This window comes from Excalfactoria chinensis, chromosome 5 (assembly GCF_039878825.1).
Source record: "Excalfactoria chinensis isolate bCotChi1 chromosome 5, bCotChi1.hap2, whole genome shotgun sequence".
Classification (NCBI taxonomy): domain Eukaryota; kingdom Metazoa; phylum Chordata; class Aves; order Galliformes; family Phasianidae; genus Excalfactoria; species Excalfactoria chinensis.
In genome coordinates, this window is record NC_092829.1 from 41,091,403 (window position 1) to 41,107,085 (window position 15,683).

At 39.5% G+C, this 15,683-nt stretch overlaps 1 protein-coding gene across 1 annotated transcript in view; it reads left to right on the plus strand.

Annotated features, from left to right (window-relative positions):
* Positions 1-13,073, plus strand: part of PTPRJ (protein tyrosine phosphatase receptor type J) — a 67,888-nt gene extending 54,815 nt beyond the window's left edge. Inside the window, exons 14-26 of the mRNA XM_072338772.1 lie at positions 1,174-1,381; positions 1,495-1,613; positions 2,175-2,262; positions 3,209-3,250; positions 4,050-4,058; positions 4,149-4,236; positions 5,412-5,502; positions 6,282-6,355; positions 6,493-6,627; positions 7,150-7,269; positions 7,802-7,962; positions 8,973-9,108; positions 9,839-13,073. Of these exons, the coding sequence (XP_072194873.1) occupies positions 1,174-1,381; positions 1,495-1,613; positions 2,175-2,262; positions 3,209-3,250; positions 4,050-4,058; positions 4,149-4,236; positions 5,412-5,502; positions 6,282-6,355; positions 6,493-6,627; positions 7,150-7,269; positions 7,802-7,962; positions 8,973-9,108; positions 9,839-9,997 (1,430 nt within the window). The 3' untranslated portion in view covers positions 9,998-13,073. The remainder of the gene's footprint in view (positions 1-1,173; positions 1,382-1,494; positions 1,614-2,174; positions 2,263-3,208; positions 3,251-4,049; positions 4,059-4,148; positions 4,237-5,411; positions 5,503-6,281; positions 6,356-6,492; positions 6,628-7,149; positions 7,270-7,801; positions 7,963-8,972; positions 9,109-9,838) is intronic.
* Positions 13,074-15,683: the final 2,610 nt, after the last annotated feature.

The following is a 15,683-nucleotide window of genomic DNA, read 5'->3' on the forward strand; positions in this document are numbered from 1 at the left end:
GTCAAAAGTATTTAGGATGTTACTGAATATTCATTTCTAGGCAACTAAATTAATTCCAACCTCAGTTGCTTTTATTGTGAACAATTAGTGCTTTCATAGAGCTATGTTTTTTTTAAACAGCTACAATTAATAGGAGCTTTGCTATTGCTTGCAGTGCATATCAGATCAAATTTTATCTATGCAACTGTAGAAAACTTGTTAGAGCTTCTTCATTTTTTAATCTTTCAGAACCCCTTTACAACTTCTCCTTTTTAAAAATGAACCCAATGCTGTATCTACAAAGGTAAAGCTCTTTTAGAGGCAAAGGCAATCAACAGAAAGCAATATAAGCAAACTTCAGTTATGTGGGGAATATGTTTCTTCATAGCACTTGGAATGCTTTTAGTCATTTTGTTTACCCTTGAGTTGTCAGCCAGCTGGTAGTTTGTGCTGTGTTGTCACCACTCACATCATGTGTCCCAGCTATATCATCTGCCTCAAATTTCTGGGGTTGGTCTTTTAACAGCAGACAGAGTAATGCTGTTCTGCACTGGTGACCTGTTTGGTTACAGTATCTTGGTTTTCTGAGTCTTTTTGAAGAGGAACTGGTTTGATGACTGATTGTTTTATCCAATCTGTCTCTATAGCAAGAGAAAACATCCTTCATTTCTCAGGATTTAGGTGAAAAGACTTTGCGTCAGACACAGCAAGATTGTAGAGGCCAGGACAAGTTTAGCATCACCTTGAATGAAACTTGGTGCTGTTAAAGCAGCATGATGTTATCAATCTCAAATTGCCCTTTTTCTGTCCTTTTCCTTGTTTGTGGGATATTCACTACATTTGATAGCTATTTGAGAGGGTATGGACGTGACTGATGTGTGTAGCAGAAGCTGTCCACAAATACATCAGAATGCATCACTAACATGCCTTCACAGAGAAGCTCTACTGTGCATGGGAGAAGTAAAAGCTAAAGGAGGTTAAATGAATGACACTGGAGTGTAGGAAAGGTAGCCAAGTAAATTGCATTGCAGCAGAGGGAATTTCTGAGACTCTGTGTTGCCCTCAGGTTTTGGTTTCAGTCAGTACTTGTGGAGCAGTCAAAATTGTGGTTAATGTAACGTGTTCTCCAACTGTGCTGGTGGTCACAAAAATAGTGGGTTATGTGTACCACTTATATCCTTGTTTTTCCTGAAGGTTGTTGGCCTTCAAAGTCTGATCTGAACTACACATACAACGATTTCAAGCAGAAGATGACAGCCACCTATGTGACATATGTCATAGACATAGAGGAGACAACATCATCTATCCATTCTCAGAATGGGCACAACATTGTTGACGTAGGCAAGGGAAACACCATGCATGGCTATGAAAATGGACCGTTGATTCCTCTTCATTCGTACAGGTATTTATCTTGCTGCAGTTGAAAGCAAGAAGATAATGAAAAAATAATAGATCTTTCCTATGGCTATTAAAACCATGTCACATATGTGTTATTTTTTTCTCCCTCATTAACAGGGCAAGTGTTGCAGGTTTCACTAATATAAACTTTACCATGGCCAACAAAATTATGGGAGAACAAAGTTATGTGTCATTTTCGCCCTGTTCCGAGGTGGTTTCTTTACCCCAGGATCCAGGTATAGTTAATGGGAGGATTGGCAGTTTTACATGGACATTGTATGTGGAGATTGCTTAATTACAATAGGTTTCATGATAGCAAGACAGCAATTGATCTGTCTGTGTTGGACTGCTCCTTTCTAGTTTTGCAGTGTCACTGCTCAGTAAAATCATATCTAACTAGTCCTGGTGGCTTATTTTTTGTTTTTCTGTGTATGACTTTCAATATGGAAGTAACCAAAAGCTGTGCTACTTATGGCATGCAAAAAGTGATTGGATGGCACTGTGTGACTTAAGCAAATAAACAAATAGTGTCTATTTTCTAACAATGCTGTTGAATTACAAGTGGGTACATTAGAGCACAAATACTGAGCCTTTGACTTATTTTTTAATTAATTTATCAACCTGATTATTTTAATGAGCTTTCAATACTGGTACTGCCAAAGGACACAGTAAAGAAGATCCTAGTAGAGCAGAGTGTTTTTTGTCACTTGCTAGGTTCTCTTATAGTGTGTTGATTGATTTAGAGCACTGTTAGAGAGGCAGATAAGTGATGAGTAATACTTGTTCTCTTTTGCAAGGTGTTATTGCTGGAGCTGTTATTGGATGCCTTTTAGCTATGTTGGCGGTAGTAGCTATAGGGGGTTACATATTCTGGAGGAGGAGAAGGTAACGTGTTCCTTATTTTGTTTGCTGTGTTGAGGAATATCAGTATATCATTTCTGTCTCTTAAAAAAACAAACAAACAAGGTCTCTGTTCCTGTTTTACTGCTTTCACCATGATGCTGTAAAGTGCATTCTATTTAAAATCGTTTTTTGGTACAGATCAGAGTTTACATCAAATTGGATCAGTGACTTTGTTCAGTTTATAGTTATGTACTAATGAGTTGAGAGCAGATTTGTTTAGTTCTTGAAAACTTGTGCATGCTTTTGAAGTTAGAAGTGAGCGAACATTGGGTTGTTTTGCTAACAGGCATATAGAATTGTATCACAGGTGGTTTTATTTGCAACTATTCAGTAATGGCTCTTCTTAATTGCTTGTTTGCTTGTCACTTGAACTTTTAATTCTGGAGTTTCCAAAAGCTGATCAGTTGTCTTAAAGTTTGAACTGGTCTGCCAGATTCTACAGAGGCTTCTTCCTGCTGCTGACTGTGTGATGCATCGCTTCTAAAGAGTTATCTGTAGGATCTTTAGACCATTTTTTTCCTTAGTTTCTGTAAATAGTTTCTCTTATGACAAGTTTCTGTGTCCAGTAGCTATGGCACATGTTCAGCTTCCACCTTCAGGACAACTGACACGTTGATGTTGAACATTAACTTTAGGGATTCTGATTCCAGAGAGATGTTAGTGATGCAGATCCCTCGGATGCACTTCTTTCAGCTAAACTGCGCTTTGTGTTCAGGTAGTTTGGTTCCATTGTAAACCATTGCTGAAAGAATTATGAGGTATTTTAAGTTCGCTGCAGGGATAAGGTTTGCCTCAGGAATATTTTGTGCAGTGTGAGATGCCTTACAAGACATGAGCAGACACATGAAATATGTGTCATCAGAAATCTCATAAGCTTTCCATTAAATTCTACTGTGAGCATGTTGTGTTTTTTTTTTTCTCCTCATAGGAAAGACAAAAGAAATACCGAAGTGTCTTTTTCTCCAATTAAGTGAGTCTTTTCTCATGTTTTTGAGCTTAAGTGATACATCCAAAGCTTCCTGTGAACCCTAATGCTTGTTTTCTGTGCAGTTTCATGTATAATTTTGCATGAAACTTGTCTCAAGCCTGCAGACTGAAAATAATCAAATTGCTAAGACTTAATGTTTGCTTCATGGATCTGTATTGGTTATGCAAATACCCCATGGGGTTTTGAAAAGTAGAGTGTTTTCATGAAGCACAAACTTCTGAGCACACTGAGAAAACAAAACAGTCCAAGCTGTTGATAAAAGAGCTTATAAGCAAAAATCAGCACTGTGTTCCAAACTTTCCTTTAGTTTATGGCTACTTTGAGCTCAGCTGTTAATTCAGGTGATGTGTAATGATAGTAGCTGGCCAAGGGAGAGTAACCACAACATATTGAAAATCACAGGCAGTGCAATTGAACCAGGTTATTGGTTCACGCATCTGTTTATTTTATGAAAATACATACCCTGAGCACCCCATGAAGTTTCACCTGTGTGACACTGATGTAAAATACACCAGAGAATGAGGCCAGTCTGATGGAAGGGGAATACAGAAATAGCTGACTGACGCCTTCTATCATATCCTTCTCCTGAAGGATGCACCATTTTCTCCTTGTCTGGAACAGATCATTTAAATACTCTGCCTTTATACCCTGTCTCCTGTAAATGCAGTTTGGTGGGTGCTACTAACAGTCATGCTTTTGTTCTTAGAATCGCATAGTGAAATATACAACTGCATGTGTCTAATCAACCTTTTTTCTTTCCCTGCCCCACTCTCCCCTGAAGAATAAAGAAGTAAGTAAACCACATTTTGTAATACATTAACTGAATTAGTGACTTATTTACTTAGTATCAGTTACCAATACAAGACTTTTCTCATTTTAGATCAAAAATGATTAAAGTGGAGAACTTTGAGTCCTACTTTAAGAAGCAGCAAGCAGACTCCAACTGTGGTTTTGCTGAAGAGTATGAGGTGTGTGTCCTCACGGGAGAGAGCTTCTTGGCTAATATTTTTGGAAAGCACATTAGCTTTGCTTTGTATTGTGCGTGATGTTTACTGAAGGGGAAGAGAAGAAGGGACCCTTATTGTAGACATCACTGAGCTGCATGCATAGCGTTCCCTTACCTGATTCAGCTCTAAGTTTAGTTGAAGTGCATGATAAATACTTCACATCCTGAACCATTAGATCTGCCTGAGAGTTATAGCATGGCCTCTTGCTCAAAGCTCTTGGCAGAGCTAAGACCTCCACAAGACCTCGTCCTAGTTGCATTACTGTTGTTTGCACTCTGGGAATGCTATTTAACTTCTCTCTGCTTTATTTCATTGTTATTTGTCTTCTCTATACAACAAGACAGATCTTTCACTAATATCAGGCGTCTTCAATGCATTATGTGTGACTTACAGACCACACATAATGAGCTGAAGTAGATAATAAGCATAATAGTATGTGTAATCTTTATCAGTAACATAGATGTTGAGATAGAGTGCACCCTCAGCAAGTTTACTGACAACACCAAGCTGAGCAGTATGGTTGATACAGCAGAAGGAGGGGATACCATCCAGAGGGGCCTTGATGAACTCAAAAGATGTGCCCTTGTGTACCTAATGAGGTTCAGCAAAGCTAAGTGCAAGGTTTTGCACTTGGGTTGAGGTAATCCCGGATATGTATGCAGACTGGGAGAAGAAGAGAAGACTGTCCTCTTTCATTGTATCTTGTAGGCTGGTGCTCCACCCTGCTCTCCTCTAAGATTTTGCTTTCTTCTTCAGTCCTTTCATAATGTAACTTGCTCCCATTCTCCCTGTAATGCTTTCAAACCTCATGCTAAATGGTTCTTTGCCTTGGGGTTAGAATGAGTCAATGCCAGTGTTGTATATTTTTTACAAAGCTATTACTGGGCTCTTGAAGTCCATTTTGGGGCTTTAAACATGCTATTACTCTGCCATTCTGCATTAATCTCGTATCTGTGAGCTTTGCTGCTGCCACCTTTCTGCTCTGTTTGTAAAAAGCTGATTTTGTTATCATTTAGTCCAGTTTAACACTCCTGCTTTTACAGCAAAGTCCAGGAGTGCTTGAAGTATTTGTCAGTTGAGTTTTATGTGTTTCCTGAACTAGGACCAAGTGCTCATGAATCTTTCTTTCCCTGTAGGAACTCAAGTCTGCTGGTGTTCATCAGCCCAAATTTGCTGCTGAAATCCCTGAGAACAGGGGGAAAAATAGATACAACAATGTCTTACCATGTGAGCTACTCTCTCAGGTTTTATGTCTTTTACTGGTTGAGGTTTTAGTTGAAAACCCTTGGGTTTGGCTCATTTTGGTTTTAATCCCAGAGATTTCGAAGAGGAAATAATGTCTAAATAAATGAATTCAGGCAGTTCTTTTCCTTGTATGATCATCCTATATGAAGTCATTGGATGAAGACAGCTAAAGAGCTTTCCCTCAAAAATGCTTTTTAAAGTAACTTTCCCCTGAACAACTCATTTTCAAATTTCATTTGTGAGAAGCTTGCACTCCAGATCTATTGGAGTGATGAGAAATATTAAGATACTGCTGGGCAGCTTTGAAAATTAATAACCTAAGCCCTTCCAAGCTGCAGGCAGGCATCCCAGCAAAGAAAAGTGTTAAGGAAAAGCTGGAAGGGTAACAGCGAGTGCACTTAGCAATGCTTCGAAGGACAAACCTTTACTGCAGTGCCATGGGAAAAATTACCTATTTTTCTGTAATGACACAAACTATAGTGATTTTTGGGTTATGTATGTGTATGTATGAGAATGCAAACCATCTTTAGGAATCTGTTTAATATTCTGAGTTTTTAAATTGGCCAGTCATTTATTTTTCTCCTGAAGACCTTCATTGTAAACTCTCAACTACCACTACTTTAGATTCCTACAGTTATGTTCTTATTGTTAGGATGCATGTTGTTCCAGAGCACCTTCCATATAGAAACCATGTTAGAACTGCAATATTTTGCTGAAAAGTTTAGAGTGTTTGTAATTTTATTTTCCTTTTCTTTCTGCAGATGATATTTCTCGTGTTAAACTTTCAAATCCAAGCTGTGCAACTGATGATTATATTAATGCAAACTATATGCCTGTAAGTTGCTTCATTGATTGAAATGAAAAATGCACGGTATTTTCATAACATAGGCTCAATAGATCACATGATCTATAACATCAGCTTTTAGTGGCTCATCAGTGAAGGTTTGTCTGTGTACGCTTTTTTCTTCCTAGGGATATAGCTCAAAGAAGGCATTTATTGCTGCACAAGGCCCTTTGCCCAATACTATAGAAGACTTCTGGCGCATGATTTGGGAAAAGAATATCTACTCTGTTGTCATGTTGACAAAATGTGTTGAACAGGCCCGGGTATGGTATTTCTTTTTGGTTGATTGGTTTTAATAATGGTTTCATTTTAATATTAAAGTAAATAGTTGTAACTCTTCTAATTTAGTTGTTTCTCTAATAAGGATGGGGGGGGGACAGGGGGCTACTCTACTCTTTTAAACAAGCATCCACTTCCTAGAAGCTTTTTTCCTGAATTAAATGGGCCCATCTGCCCATCTTTAAAATCTGTTTTCCCTCATACCTACTGATGACCAGAATAGATTGTCTCAGGAAGGTTGTGGAATCTCCTTCTTTTTTGGTGGGTTCTTCTCTCTAAAGAATGGTTTTGGTAGATGCTTTTGGTAGATCTTCCTTCTGCCAAATGGGACAGGCCATTTGGAGGCGTGATGTACAGTCCCACTTCAGGGAGGCATGTTATTTAAATCTAATAGTCAAGACCAAGTTGGAGTTGCAGGAAACTATCATGCCACGTCTTGCTGTTTTTTTTTTTTCTATGCTTCATTTTTCTGTGTAATATGTTGAACCTTTAAACTCTCTTCTTAGACGAAATGTGAGCAATATTGGCCAGACAAACAATCTAAGAGTTATGGTGACATTATTGTGACGATGGTCTCAGAAGTTGTTCTTCCAGAGTGGACAATAAGGGACTTCAATGTAGAGAACGTGAGTAGTTTGTCAGTTGTTCGCTGTATACAAATATCTGTAGAAGTGGTTTATTGTATCAAGGGCATCATATGCCAAGCAACACTGGAGCGACAGAATTTAATGATTTCACAAAAACTCAATCGAAATGGAAGTTATCAGAGAGAAAGGAATAAGAGCAGTTGCAAAATCTAGCCTGCTATTGGTTATCACTGGTTGCTGCTTCAGTGATCCTGCAGCTCCCTGAGGCTTCCACCAAAATGTGCGCTTCATGCAGATACCTGAAATATGTCCCAAACGATGTGACCAAACAATTGGCCCCATCAAGACTCATCTCTGTCAGCAAATGTATGCAGAAGAGAAGATACTGGACTTAAAAGAAAACAAAAATGGAAGGGAGAAACTGGAATAGCATAAATTGAATTACTGCACAATTTGTAATGGGCTGTTTTAATGCAACCAAGTCGTGCATTGTACTTATGAATGACAGGAACTCCTGCTGTTTATCTTTCAAAGCATTTGTGTTTTCCTTTTTTCATTCTTGTTCCTCTAGGCTGACACATTGGAGAGCCACACAGTGCGTCAATTCCATTTCACGTCCTGGCCAGATCATGGAGTGCCAGAGACAACAGACCTGCTAATCAACTTCAGACACCTTGTTCATGAATACAGCAGTCAGAATCCTATTGACTCTCCTATTCTAGTGCACTGCAGGTGGGAAGAACACATTCATGTTAAACATACTTTTATTCTGTGGTGTTTTAAGGACAATTCTTTTTCAGTGTGATTTGAAATGAATGTGTAAGTCTCTGCTGCTTAAGGACACTCACCCTGCTGAATTGGAACGTTTGTGTCATCCGTCAGAAATGTGACAGTGTTAAGTGTGATGGCTGCTCTGAAAGTAATGCCTTCTATTTTATTATGCTGGCCCACAACATCAAAGGCAAATGTTGGTGGCATGGCAATAGAGCCTGAACCTTCCCACCTATATTCCATTACATTTCATTGCTGTGCGAAAGATGGCAGTAAAGGGGCAGTCTGACAAAATGGCATCTGGCATTGAAGTGCAGTTGAAGCAAAAGTGTGGAATTGAATTCCTCCACGCAGGAAAAATGACACCCACTGAGCTTCACTGATACTTACTGAATGCTTATGGAGACCAACCAGTGGATGTCAGCACAGTGAGACAACAGATGGTGCATTTCAGCAGTGACTGTTTGTCACATCTGTTGGTACAGATTTTTACTAGTGTGGCATGCAGGCTCTTCTTCATCACTGGTGGAAATGCATAGCTAATAGTGGTGACTGTGTTGAAGAACATGGGCTGATAATTTGCTCTATCAAACAGTGTTTTTATGCTCTTTGTATCTGTTGTTGTTTCCATGGAAATAAATAGGAGGCATTACTTTCAGAGTGCCCTACATAGATAGCTAAGATACAGTGTGAAATTTCATTAGAGTGGGCTCTCTTTCCTAGCCTGGGAAGTTTAGGTGAAAGAGTTGCCTTTTCAAGTATTTTATATGTGGTCTTGTGCAAGTTGCAAGGCTGGGAGGATGTCCTTCCTCCTGTCCTAGTCATGGTAGACTACCCCTCTGGACTGCACAGACTTGGACATCTATGCCACTGAAATAATAGAAAACATTTTGCTAACTTCACTTGCTTTTCATCCAACCACACTGGTAGTTGAAAGAAAAGCAGTAAATAACTTCTCTGTGTCCTTGCAGTGCTGGTGTCGGGAGGACGGGAACATTTATTGCCATTGACCGCCTGATTCAGCAGATTGAAATGGAGAATACTGTGGATGTTTACGGAGTGGTGTATGATCTTCGAATGCACCGACCTTTAATGGTACAAACTGAGGTAAGACCCCTTTTCATCCAGCATCATGTTTCTTAGATATGCACAGTAATCCATAAAAGGTAGATTCAAGATTGTAGCTCAAAACTGCAGGATGATGAGACATTGTGAAGCAACCTGAAATCACCCTTATTTATACTTCCCTCCTACCTGCCTCATTTCTTTCTACAAATGCACTTGCAGACAAGGAAGTTGTAGTGAAGTCGGTAGATCCAAGCAATCTCATTAAAGGGTAATTTGAAGGACTGGCATTTTTATCTAGAATCATATCTTGTAAAAGATTTTTTGCAGCTTGTTCTACTCTTTTGAGTTTAATTCTGGCTTGTAGCTATGAGGATAATGTTAAGCCAAGCGGTCTTTGCATACATCATTGTTGTTCTGCAGGAATGTATGTTTTCCTGCTGGAACTACTGCTTTCATCTGAAAAGGTGTGTGGATTAAATCAAGCTGATTTGGAACAGGCTGTAAAATCTCTGTCATGAAAATCTTTTAATGAGATGTTAGGCAGTAAATAAAATCCTAGTGTTTTCTACTTGAGATTGCTTAGATAATATCATGAGATCCTTTCTAGCTCCATTTTTCTATGTAATGTACATTTTAAAAACCAACTGTATGATAACTTCCAGTGCAGTACATTCAAAAAGCAAAACTTAAGATTCGGGAGCAGAATTACTTTCCAAATCAGTCATTTGCTAGAACTGTATTATTCTCTTTATTATTTTTCTCCCATCAGGACCAGTACGTCTTCCTAAACCAGTGTGTCATGGATATCATTAGATCACAGAAGGAGAAGAAAACAGATCTTATTTATCAAAACACAACAGCAATGGCAATCTATGAAAACTTCACCCCTGAACCAGCTTTTGGGAAGGCTAATGGCTATCATGCATAAGCAGGATGCAATGCAGTCTCTCCAGGAACTGTTGTCAGTGCATGAGAAGGGGAGATGTTCTACTTACATTTCCCAGGATTGCGTGCAGTGTCTCGTCTGGTTTGTCCAGTTCTGTCCTCGTGTGAAGAAATGATCTTCTGGAGGAGAAAAAAGACAATGCTGGCAGGAGCCATGGATCGATAAAAAGAGAAACTATTTAAAGTTAACAGAGGAATTCTGATTTTTCTTGGGAATTTAACAGTACTGATAGGTGAAATAGCATTTGCAGTACGAACAATGAACTAGAGTTTAAGTATTAAAATAATAACACAAGCTTTTTATTACAATTTTATATGATTTCATTTACAGACACCAGGCTTGTGGGCAGTTTTAATATATTTAATTATAAGTTTTGGGACCATATTTTATCTGCTGTATCCGGTTATTTAGCTAATAGATACGTGCCTCTGTGATTATTTTATTTTTTTTTTTTTTCTGAATTTTCCTTTTTTATTTAACAAAGGAGTACAAACACCTCCTCCAAATGGACATTTGTACTTGGAAATTGTGCCTTTTCTAGTTCCTACTCTAGGAAAAAAAACAAAAAAAACACAAAAACAGCAGAGATTCTATTTTTGTACTGAAACTCTTAATGAGAACACAGATTTTTAAATAAGGCTTATGTCAAACTTAACTGTAGTTGCACTGTTGGCAGGACTCTCCAGAAGTTTGGAGGTGAGCTTTGTTTTTGCATTTCACCACAAATATCCCTGCCTTAATGTTTCGGTGCCTCTGCCAGAGGAAAAGGAGTGTGATGTGTCACTCAGAGCTTTAACTGTAGTGAAAAACTGAGCAAGTGCATACGTGGATGTGTGTGCAGGGGTGTGTGTGGGTGTGTATGAAGGACGAAAGAGCTCCTCCCTGTTCCTGCTTGATATTCCTGTTTTTATACAATGATGATTTATTTAAAGGTGCAATATATGATTTACTGAATAATGATCACTCTATTCTAATAGAGTTTTACTCAGGTTGGTGTCTTTATCATTGTTGTTGTTTTTCCTCAAATGTATAAATCTGTGAAAACGCTGAACTAAGTTTCCAAGCGTCCAAGTGCTCCCAAACAGATTGACTGGCTTTACTGATCCTACCAAAACAAACTGCACAAAATTCTGCTGTAAAGACCAATTTCTTGGTTGTTTTAGCCATTCAGAACTGAAGTACATCTTACCTGCTTGCATCTCATTGATATAATGTAATTGTTTTATAATTGTTTGCAATGTACTGCTGCTGTTATTTCAACTGGTCCTTTTAAAAACAGAACGAACGTTCAGAAAACCCGCAGTTGCTGATTTTGCAAGCCAAGGATTTGATGAGGTTTATTTTGCTGGTACATGACCGCTAGACTTACGAAGGCGTTACCAATGAAGGACTTCTGAAGTACTTTGGAGGGGATGTAGGTTTTTTTCTTTGATCCTCGGATCATTGCACTGGTTGCATCGCAAAGGAATATGAAGTTTTGGAATAACTCTGTAGAAGAGCTATCAAGCAGTGAAAATCTTGTGAAGCATTTAACAACCAGCGTCCCTGGAATTCTGCTGCTTTTTTTTTGGCTTGTTGGTTTCTTTTTTTCTTTCTTTCTTAGTTTTTGGCAGAGTTGTCAGAAATTGCTGCCATATTCAGGATTCGGGGACATCTAGGAATTCCTGGTGCACAGCTGAAACGTTACAGATAACTGGAGGAACTCTACAACAGTGTGAGACTGTGGTGTATTGTGTGAGCAAATCTGGAGGACCAACCACAAAGTGCTTCAGCTTTTTTTTCTCATAGCAGCCACCTGTGGGTTCTTGAATTTGTTTTTCTCTTTCCTTGAACTACTTTTTTGTTTTGTTTTGTTTTTAAATCAACACGCACACATAAATACCCACAAAAAAAGCCAGGCCCATGAGGTTAGTGGTCCTGCCTAACCCCATCCAAAATGGTGTTCCACATAGGGGATCTTATAGTGCTCACATGACAAATAAGCCACTGGGACCAAAAAGAATCATTCCAAAGGAATTGGGAAGGCAGAAAGCCTGCTGCTTACAGTTACTTTATTTCTTTCCTTTCCATCTTCAAAATACTACTCATCTGTGCAGAGCACAGAGCTGGTATTCATTTCTCCAGGAGCTTGCTGCCTTAGGGTAATGAATGCTCTTTTGCTTCAGAAGACCTTTCTTTTATACAGCATAGAAGAGAGGGAGATGAGTCCTAGTTTGGATCCTGTCTTTGCATTATGTTGCAGTGGAACCTTTGAAAGCTGACTAGAATAGGAAGGGTTTCTGCTCAGACATCACCCAGATAGTCCTGCAGAAAATAAAAGTATCTAACGCATTGTTTTGGTGTTGGAAACAGGTGCCAAAATGTCACTTATCATCTAAGGGACATCCATTTTTAATGCAGTGGCATCCACTTCAACAATTCTGTGACTTATGTTTTTTCCTGAAAGTAAATCATTCTTGTGAGTGACTCAAGTTGAAACTAAATGACCCGCTGATCCCAGGTATAAGTGGAAAAAGTTGGTAAGGCTTAAAATGCTTAAGACAAAGTTGGACGTATTGTCAATGTGAGTAAGTAGCTAACGCCTCATAGCATATCTCTGTGGGAAGAACAGGATTGCAGGTAATCCTCTACTGAGGATCTCTTGTGGATCCCTGTTGGCCAAGATGACTTGAATTCCTGCAGATTTTTTTTCTGAAGTTCTCTGTGTTACAATTGCTGAGATCTGTCTCTTCACTCCGTGTTTTCTCTCGCTGTTGCTTATCTAAACCTGTTCACTTTCCAGGCTCAAAGCTCCACTGTGTGGCAATTGCATCTCCTGCATTTCTGTTTCAGCCTTTTTCCCATTTGAGGTCTGCTTAAGAAGGGAAAAGTTGATGTGTTTCAAATAAGTGACTGTTAGTTAAATATCTTGAAATGATGTACAAATTTTATTGTTTTCATATTTGTTGTACAGGAAATTTCAGCACATGTCTAAGATGTTTTTGGTTTTTTTTTTTTTGTTTAATTTGATTTGTTTTTAAGAATATAAAAGTAACAATTAAAAAGCATCACCTGGAGCACTTTCTGTCACTTTCCTTTCTTTGTTTTCTTTTCATTTTCCTCTGAATGAAAATTAATTTGCCAAGATATGTGTATTTCATTTACAAAGGCTGTAGAGATGGTAAGGAAAGTGGGTGGCAACCCTCTAAGGTGGTGTTCAAGTCGTATTTGCGTGGCAGTCAAATGCAGCTCCCTAAACAGGTACTGCTCTGTTACTGAGATTTAACTGGCAGGACCAGGACCTGACCTTTCTCTAACCAATGAGTTTGGTACCATTTAAAGAAACAAAGCCTTCATCTAAACTCCATCAGAAGTTTTCCATTCTTAGAGATAACCGTCGGTGAGAGCTGGTGTTTCTAGCACTCAACTGCTTCCAGAAAGATGCAGGATCACAAATTACCCAACTGTAGGTGCATACGAAACAGCTAAGTGCAGTTCTGTTAGAATTCTTCATTTCCATTCCTGGTGCTCATCTGAATCACTCCCAAAGAAAATCACATGCCTGAAGGCTGGTACTGGCACTCAGCATCTCTCCAGTTCATCACAGGGTGCTGACATTTACTGTAAGATCTTGTGATCCAACGTGGCAACCCTGCTGCTTTTTCTGAAATGACTGTGGTGTGTTGTGAAGAGTGAGATGATTATCCTGTAATCTCCCAACGGGTGCATGTGCCAGGCACACGATGCTTGTCTGACCACTTTCAGTGAGACTTGTGGAAACAACGTAGATGAATCTTCCATGCAGGACCCACAGCAGCTGACTGCCATTGCCACGGGCAGTCTGCTTCATGGAGACTTAGGGAGCAAAATTCCTCACTTATTTCCTTGCATCACACAGGCTCGTTGTTCACTGTACTGAAGCTCAAATGTTTCAGACTGTTCTGGCTGCTCCTGTAGACCACGAGGCATGTGGAAATCTTTCTAGTGATGCATTCTCATGGCTTTGGAAATACCACTGCTACTGTTTCAGCCATGAACAGATTCTAAAAGGTGGTGAAATGCCATAGAAGCTACCGTGACTTTGTGAACATTGCTAACATGCCATTTAAAGGCATATTAAATCTGTTAATTCTTTAACAATCTGTTCACATTTATTTACTTATACCTAACTGGATGACAGTAACTTCATCTGGCAGAAGATGTCTCTTATCCTCACATGCTAAGCCAAGGAAGGACAGCATAAGTGCACTCTCATTGCACAGTGATGGGTTGGAGTAATTCAGCCAATTACTTCTAATATGCAGTGTTCTGTGCTACAGTTCTTGAAATCACTTCTCCATCTGGTGTCTACAATGAAATTTCATGATTTTTCAGCCTGATCCCACAGACGTTTCTTGCAGGGGGTTGTTAATTCAGTTGTTAATTCTTACCAGATGTTAGCAGTCTATTCAGGTGAGTAGAGTTAAGCTAGTATATCTGGAAATTGTGTTTTGCACCTGGTCGTGCGTAGCAGAAATGCTAAGTCACACTTGGAGCGGTGACTGAGCACCTGGTGAGAAGGCAGGGCCAACCCAGGGGGGCTCAGGTGTGTGCAATGTACCTGGATGACCGGAAGGAGTGGAGCCAGGATCTATTCCTTCCCAGACCTCATTTAAGGGTTGGAAGTGGAGGCAAGTGGATTTTGCTGGAGGTTCCTGTGTACCTGAACCCTTCTGGAGGTAAGCAGCTTCTTTCCTTTCTATGTCTACTGCTACTGCACTTGAGCAAGTTCTCCCTTGCTGTAGCCTAGGATGTTGCTACTATGTTGTCATTGCATTTTCCGTCATGTTACAATGTTACATCTTTGTATCCATTTGTTTCTCTTCCTTTGAGACTAAAGAAGTGGAGGTCAAGGATTGGAGTGTGACGTTTCTGTGCTGTTCTTCACTTGATGCTAGTGATAGAGTCAGAAATACTGCTGCTCTAGCACACCATTCCTAGTTGGGTGTTAATGGAATTTGGGGATGTGGATATTTCTTGCAGGAGAGGGCTGAAAAATGGGGTCTTCAAAAAGAAAAAAGAAAAAAGAAAAAAAAATGAGAGTTTTCTTTTCTTGAGCGAAAAGAAAAGCTTTCTTAGCAGTGGGGAAGATGCAAGGTCTTAACAGCTTCTAGGTGATGTGAGGGGGGGGTGGGGGGGAGGAAAAAAGGTGCTTTTATCCAGCAGCAAAATGAGAAGCAGATAAAGATTGGTGGTTTACTCACGTTGGAGGTAGGAGTGTCAATCCATCTCTCTGCCAGAGAAGTTAGTTTCCTTCCTTTTTTCACTGTGTGTGGCACTGCTGCAGAGAGCTCTTTTCAGTTTGTCACACAACAGAGGAAACATCCTGTTGCGATTTCTGACTCCAAGTATATGTCATTTGGAACTAGTAAGTATCACTTCCCAACAGTCAGAAGCAAAGCTCCCCTTGCTGAGGAAAGGCAGACTGGTCAATCTAATGAAAACAAGTTGCTTTAACTCACATTTTTACCCCTGACTTCCCAGGTGACCAGAAAAGAGTCAGGTGTTCTGGACATCAGTGCTTACAAGGTTGCAAGCATGGTGCTGTGTGCTACAGAGGCAGTGCTCTCCTCACACCCTGCCATACTTCTGCCCTTGGTTTGATGTAGGGAAGGGTGGACAAGAAGTCGTGTATCCTGAAATTTTAAAG